General features: G+C 41.0%; 1 protein-coding gene across 1 annotated transcript in view; it reads left to right on the top strand.

Annotated features, from left to right (window-relative positions):
- DOCK7 (dedicator of cytokinesis 7) overlaps positions 1 to 7,832 on the top strand; it is a 227,951-nt gene that overhangs the window by 162,711 nt on the left and 57,408 nt on the right. Inside the window, exons 34-37 of the mRNA XM_023515104.1 lie at positions 1,828 to 1,986; positions 2,913 to 3,013; positions 4,068 to 4,260; positions 6,407 to 6,550. Of these exons, the coding sequence (XP_023370872.1) occupies positions 1,828 to 1,986; positions 2,913 to 3,013; positions 4,068 to 4,260; positions 6,407 to 6,550 (597 nt within the window). The remainder of the gene's footprint in view (positions 1 to 1,827; positions 1,987 to 2,912; positions 3,014 to 4,067; positions 4,261 to 6,406; positions 6,551 to 7,832) is intronic.

The following is a 7,832-nucleotide window of genomic DNA, read 5'->3' as shown; positions in this document are numbered from 1 at the left end:
AAAAAAAAAAAAAAAAACGGCAAAAAAAGTTGTAGATATCTGAACATAGACTGATTTTTTTTATTTTAAATAATGTTTTTTTCCTAGCTGTTTATGAAATTCTCTCTTTATATTTAAAATTAAATACCTTTCCTAGAATATGTCTTGATGTTGACTGATTTTTGTTGATTTTCTCAGACACATGATATATATGTTCAGTTCATTTATTTTAGAAAGTTTTCTTGAGTATAAAATCAAATATTTGTCTTTTCCAGTGTTTGAGGTTTCTTTGCCAAGTACCATTACGTAAATGTTGAATCTTTTTTACTTTACATTTTACCTATCACTTTCCTTTCTTCTTTTTAACATTTTTTAAAATTTCATCTTAATGTCTGGGGTTTTTTTCTATTTCTTTTTCAAGTAAAACATTTCTCGTGCCAGCTCACAGGTGATCTCCTATTTTGTGTGATTGCTCTCCGATTCTTACTCTTTTTTCCTTGAGTTTCTGTATTTCTGCTTTATTTTTCTTACTAAAGGTAATGTCTCTGTAAGCTTTTATAATTTAAGTCAAAATATTTCGTTAGGATTTTTATCTGTTTCATGACAGTTTTCCATTAAGTTTCTTACCTTTCTGTTAACTCAGTGTAGAGCAGGTGGGATCATCTGTGGGAAGTTCCTCAGGACACGTGTGCTGGGAGGTTGCTCGCGCCCAGAAGTTCACATCTGGCCTGGGCAACATACCAAACCCCATCCCTCTCTTTAAAAGAATAGTACTAATAATATAAGATTAGTATCAGGTAGTGCCTCTAAAAAAGAATAGGTAGTTTTAAACTGTCAGAGTGCTCCCCTCACCATCTGAGTGCTCCCCTAGCCGTCAGGGTGCTCCCCTTGGGAAATTAGCACATAGGCCAGTGCCTAGTTCGCTCTTCAAAGCAGTTTTGGAAATCTTTTTCTGGCCATTAGAACTGTCATTATACAAGATCTGACATTAAAGTTCTCAAACTGGTCCTAGGGAAAGTGCTTTGAAGGGTGGACGAGGCCTTGGCTTCAGTGCCTCACTTCACAGGGGAGCACCTCAGAGGTCACCACGGTGACATTCACCCGTGACTTATGTAGCACTTTTTCTAGGACCAGGTAATATTGTCTGACCTCCTGAACTTCTTAATAGATAAATGTAAAGGCCTAGGCACAACTTTTTTTTTTTTTTTTTGGCTACAGGATCTCTCACTTTATGTATCCCAGGCTAGACTGTGACGTAATCATAGCTCACCGCAGCCCTGAGCTCCTGGGCTCAAGCGATCCTCCTTCCCCAGACTCCTGAGTATAGACACATGCCAGCAGGCCTGGCTAATTTTCCTTCTTCCTCTTTTTTTTCTTTCAGAGTCAAGGTCTCCCTGTGTTGCCCAGGCATGTCTTGAACTCCTGGCCTCGAGCATTGATGCCCCCTCAGCCTCCCAAGTCTCTGGGATTATAGGCCACCCAGCTCTGATAATGTCTCATGCAATTCTAACATGTGACTTTTTTTTTTTTTGCAGTTTTTGGCTGGGGCTGGGTTTGAACCTGCCACCTCTAGTATATTGGGCCGGCACTCTGCTCCTTGAGCCACAGGCACCGCCCCACGTGACTTTTTAAATACTTTTTTGAGCCCTATTATTCACAGTAAAATTCTAGGTTTTATGTTCTTTCTAAAACAAAATTTCAATATGAATATCTCGTTACTTTCCTGAAAAAAGTTTTGCTCAGAATGGTATTTTGTCACTAAATACTGTTTTAGCAAGGAAAGAAAGCAGACTTTCTCCTTTAAGCTTTCCTGTGTTAAATAGTGGCCTGACAATTTCTCTGTTGCAGAACTTCGCCAGAGTTAAAATGCAGGTAACAATGTCACTGTCATCCTTGGTGGGCACATCTCAAAATTTTAACGAGGAATTCTTGAGGCGTTCTCTGAAGACGATATTGACGTACGCTGAGGAAGATCTGGAACTGAGGGAAACGACATTTCCTGATCAGGTCAGAAATGCTGCTTTCCTGTTCATTGGAATAGGCTTATTAAACGGGCACTTTCCAGATTGTTAAATCAAACGTTGATTTTGCAGAAGGATCCTTTATTTCTCTTTAGTCAACATATCATTGCCATGGATAGGACTGCATCTTTGTGTTTTATTAAGCTTCCCTTCTTTTTTAGAATAGTTAATATCATTGATGTTTAATTCTGTACATTGGTAACAAGTAGGACAGTGGACTTAGTCAATATAGACAGTTTGATGGTGACACATTATTCCCTCTTATTAAGCAAACAGTAATTTGCTTTTAAAAACTAGTGTTTGGGCTCTGCGCCTGTGGCTCAAGCAGCTAAGGCACCAGCTGCGTACATCTGAGCTGGCGGGTTCGAATCCAGCCCATGCCCACCAACAACAATGTCGGCTGCAACCAAAAAGTAGCCGGGCGTTGCAGCAGGCACCTGTAGTTCCAGCTACTTGGGAGGCAGAGGCAGGAGAATCACTTGAGCCCGGGAGTTGGAGGTTGCTGTGAGCGTGATGCCATGGCAACTCTACCCAGGGCGACAGCTTGAGGTTCTGTCTCAAAAAATAAATAAATAAATAAATAAATAAAAACTAGTGTTTGCAAATAACTTTCAGTAAAATCAGAAACATAGGAAATTTCCTTTTGTTCTCTTATATTTCCCATATCCCTGTGTTTTATTCCTGCTAATAGTGCTGCTAGTTTCCAGGCATAAAGGCTCAGGCTGCTGAGTTTCTATGAGGCTTACCACCCTCACTCAGCACGCCGGCACTCATACCCTCTGCAGAACTACATCAGTATTGTATAATTTGTTGAAATCTTCAGATGTTTATCTGAAATATCTCCCAAATTGATTTAGTGATTGTGAATGAAGGACAGTTCAAGAATGTTTTTTGTATCATTCTCTGCTGCAGGTCCAAGATCTGGTTTTCAATCTCCATATGATCCTTTCTGATACTGTGAAGATGAAGGAGCACCAGGAGGACCCTGAGATGCTGATTGATCTAATGTACAGGTAGCATTCGTTTGACAAACTTATACTTTATTCAGTGGGCTTAGTAAAATAGGGAGAACATTAGCTGAAAAAATTAAACATACAAAAATTTAAGTGATTTCTGTCATGGTTCTGAAAGCCAAAATGCACTTTTTTTTTTTTTTTGAGACACCCTGGGTAGAGTGCCGTGGTGTCACAGCTCACAGCAACCTCAAAGTCCCAGGTTCAAGCCATCCCCCTGCCTCAGCCTCCTGAGTAGCTAGGACTACAGGCGCCCACCACGCCTGGCTAGATTTTCTATTTTTTAGAAGAGAGAGGATCTTGCATCTGCTCAGGTTGGTCTCGAACTCCTGAGCTCCAGCCATCCACCCACCTTGGCCTCTCAGAGTGCTGGGATTACAGACAAGATCCTCTGTACCCAGCCTTGTTCATCTTGAAATCTGGGCTCAAGGGAGCCTCCTACCTTGGCCTCCCAGAGTGCTAGGATTATAAGTGTGAATCACCACGCTGGCCCCAAGACCTGTATTCTAAATGTAAGAATCAGTCTATTTTACTACAACATCAATTGCCTGACTTTTAATATTGGCATGACTGAAGGACAGTATGTATAGAGAACATTTTGAACAATCTGTTACTCCTTTTATACCTTAATTGAGATAAGAGTAAAACTTAAGAATTTTCCTTTTCCATATAACCCTTCCTTTTTATAATTTTGGAGGTGATTAAAGGTACAAATAAAAAAAAAATTCTGTTCTCTTTAAAGTAATACAATGAAACCACCCTTTCTAGGTCTTCTTTTTTTCCTTGAGTATAAAACTTCTGTAATGAGCACATAAATTCCCGTACTTTTCCCCTCACTGATTGTTTCCTTAGTTGCCAGATTTTAATATGGCAGGTCTGTCTTTGCTCCTGCCTCCCAGCTAAAGGAATGGACAATCCTTCAGGTCACATCTGTTTCTGTAAAGATACACATTTTCATACGGCAGAAACCTGCCTAGGAAACTCTGAGCAAGCCATCTAAACTCTCTCCCAGCTTGGGAAGCATATGCTAATTGAGAATTTCTTTCCTAATTAGAATTGCTAAGGGTTACCAGACCTCTCCAGATCTGCGATTGACCTGGTTGCAGAACATGGCCGGCAAACACTCGGAAAGGAGCAACCACGCCGAGGCCGCCCAGTGCCTGGTCCACTCCGCAGCGCTTGTGGCTGAGTACTTGAGCATGCTGGAGGACCGGAAGTACCTGCCTGTGGGGTGCGTGACGTTCCAGGTAGGAATCTGCAGAACGTACATCACGTCAGGGCTTGTCCTTTTCTGGTGTCGGCCTAGTCTCGCTAGGGTTTAGATTCTTACGGTTTGTAAGAAAAACTTAATGACCTAAGCCAGAGCTGTACAAGGTGAAATAACATTTCGCTATCATTGTCGTGAATACATTTTTAAAGAATTTTTCTTATCAATTCTCTTGCCACAGTTTCTTAATCTTTGAATTTTCAGTGCTATGTGTATTTATTCTTTTCGTCTTTACTGCTTTGTAATCAGTTATAGATTTTAGCATCTGTGAAAATATGCTCAAAATATGGAGACTCAGAATTCAGTAGAAACTCCTACTTGGTTTGTACCTAACACACCAGGTAGACCAGCACTCTCCGTTTCCCGGCTAAAGTGTAACATGGTGCAAACCTCTGACTCAGGAGCTGAATTCTTTGCCTACCAAGAGTTAGTTATGCTTTGTTTTTCTCCAAAACCTATTATCAGAATTGAGATATGAGAAATATTATGTCTTCTGATGATATTAGAATATAGAAAGAAGATTATTGTTTCTCTGTAAACTAAGCTGAATGTGTTGCAAAGACTGAATAAAGATGAGTCTGCCAAACGATTGCTGTTGAATTAATTTTGGACCAGACAAATAAATGGCTGGGGGGGAAGCTCCTAAGCTTCTAGGGTAATTTGACAGTCTTTTAAGTTCAAATTTTTGTTCTATTTTATTTATTTGTTTATTTGCAGTTTTTGGCCAGGGCTGGGTTTAACTCACCACCTCCAGTATATGGGGCCACCGCCCTACTCCTTTGACCCACAGGCACTGCCCTTTTTATTCTACTTTAAAGAAACCAAAACTGAAAGTCTTAAAAGAAGGTTGTATTATGGGTATTTTCTCAAAAGAGATTATATAGAACTCTGATCTGGAGACCCATAGAAAAAGAAAAGGCCTTAGGCCACCAGTTCTCCACCTGTGGGTCACGACCCACAGGAACTGTATTAACGGGTGCGGCACTAGAAAGTTGAGAAGCACTGCCTTAGACCTACTTCAGAAAAGTTGATAAATGGGCTAGGTGCCTGTCGCTCAAGCGGCTAGGACGCCGGCCACATACACCAGGGCTGGCGAGTTTGAACCCGGCCAGGCCTGCCAAACAGCAATGACAACTACAACCAAAAAATAGCCTGGTGTTGTGGCTGGTGCGTGTAGTCCCAGCTCCTGGGAGGCTGAGGCAAGAGAATCGCCTAAGCCAAAGAGTTTGAGGCTGTGACACCACGGCACTCTACCCAGGGTGACATAGTGAGACTCTGTCAAAAAAAAAGTTGATAAATGAGTGTACATCTACTATAAATGTTTAGGTTAAACATTTATAAAATAAGTATGTATATATCATTTCTTTTTTATAAATAATGGCTGATTCCAACCTCATTGGGTAAGAGAGCTTTTACTGTATCTGAGTTTTTTCACTAACTGAATGTGTATTAGATAAGCCAAGAGACCATTTTTTGTACTTTACTTTCTCTTACAGATATTTTTGAGAAGATCAATTAAATAAAAAAGAAAGACGATTTAAGTCTCCTTATATATCTTATGTCACATCACTATTTTCTTTAGCCCATGGTTTTTCTTAATTCTCTTTTTTATAACTTTTTATTAAGGGAAATTTATCTAGCAATAGTGTTTTCATTTTATTGTAATCTTTAAAATACAGATTTTTGGAGATTTATCTTTTACCTTTCTGTCAACTCTCCTTTTTTTAAACCCAAGCTGACAGTTATAGTTCATCTTCAGTTATTTCTTCTTGAACGTTTTTCATGCTAGGAAATTAATTCATTCTTTTTCTTTTTTTTTTTTTTTTGAGACAGAGCCTCAAGCTATCCCCCTGGGTAGAGTGCTGTGGTGTCACAGCTCACAGCAACCTCCAACTCCTGGGCTTAAGCGATTCTCTTGCCTCAGCCTCCCGAGTAGCTGGGACCACAGGTGCCTGCCACAACACCTGGCTATTTTTTGGTTGCAATTGTCGTTGTATGGCAGGTCCAGGCTGGATTCGAACCTGCCAGCTCTGGTATATGTGGCTCTTGCCTTAGCCACTTGAGCCACAAGCACCAAGCTGGAAATTAATTCACTTTACCAACCTTTTCGATGTTTTTCCCCCTAGAATATTTCATCTAATGTTCTAGAAGAATCAGCGGTCTCAGACGACGTGGTATCTCCAGATGAAGAAGGCATCTGCTCTGGAAAGTACTTCACGGAGTCGGGACTCGTGGGGTTACTGGAGCAAGCGGCTGCTTCCTTCTCCATGGTGGGTGATCCTTCCCATTCTCTCCCCACAGTTCTGAGTTATCACTGACATGTATGTTTATTCTGTCTGCCTTATGACTCTACTTTACTTTTAAGGTAGTTTCTTTTTCTAAGTTCCTTAAAAACTACCTAGGAACAGATTTTCTTTCTAGATTCATCATTCTTTTTCTTGAGACAGCCTCCAGCTATCACCCTGGGTAGAGTGCTGTGGCATCACAGCTCCCAGCAACCTCCAGCTCCTGGGCTCAAGTGATTCTCCTGCCTCAGCCTCCCAAGTAGCTGGGGCTACAGGCACCCACCACAATGCCCGGCTGTATTTTTTTTTTTTTACATATACATGTGTTTGTTGGGTTTCCACTTTTTGCCTTCACAAAATAAAAAAGGCTTAAAATTTAACAACAATGGCTCGGCGCCTATGGCTCAAGTGGCTGAGGCACCTGCCATGTACACCTAAGGTGGCGGGTTTGAATCCCCAGCCCGGGCCCACCAAACAACAATGACAGCTGCAACCAAAAAATAGCCGGGCGTTGCAGGCACCTGTGGTCCCAGCTACTTGGGAGGCTGAGGCAGGAGACTCGCTTGAGCCCAGGAGTTGGAGGTTACTGTGAGCTGTGATGCCACGGCACTCTACCCAGGGGGACAGCTTGAGGCTCTGTCTCAAAAAAAAAAAAAAAAATTAATTAAAAATAAATAAATAAATAAAAATTTAACAACAATAACAATGTTTAAAATATGGAGAGAAACAAAAACCCTATGGAGAATGAATGAAGATAAATACATTCAGAAAATAAAACACAAAACTTTGTGAATACAGTCACAAAACTTTTACCACCACACATTTTCTGAAAGTTTTAAATTAAAAAACAAAACAGGATCTCTGGTGCTTTAAGTTCTTGGTTGGGTGGATTAACACGGCTCTGTAAATAGAGTTTGTCTATTGGAAAACAAGAGAGGTGTTTTTCTTTGCACCTGGCGCTGGTGTCCAGGAAAGTTGCGACTGCTCACCTGTTAGTTGCATAGTGATCCTTACTGAGTAGGAATGGGAGGCCTGGAACTTACTTTGGGGAGCTTTATAAACTACATCCTGAATCCTGCCTGCCTGCCTGCCATGCTGTATAACCCAGTTATTGTTCCCTCCATCTATATGCAAAGAATCGAAGCAGTCAGGTAGAACCCAGATGGGATGTTTACTGGAGAAAGGAAGAATAGCTGAGTCCCTGCTTACCTTCCTGAACCCTGGTCACCTACTTTCTCTGATTTTCTGGTGGGTGCATAGTTTCCCA

This window comes from Otolemur garnettii, unplaced genomic scaffold (assembly GCF_000181295.1).
Source record: "Otolemur garnettii isolate 467f Iridium unplaced genomic scaffold, OtoGar3 scaffold00066, whole genome shotgun sequence".
Lineage (NCBI taxonomy): Eukaryota > Metazoa > Chordata > Mammalia > Primates > Galagidae > Otolemur > Otolemur garnettii.
Note: the sequence above shows the minus strand (reverse complement) of the source record. Positions and strands in the feature narration are given on the sequence as shown.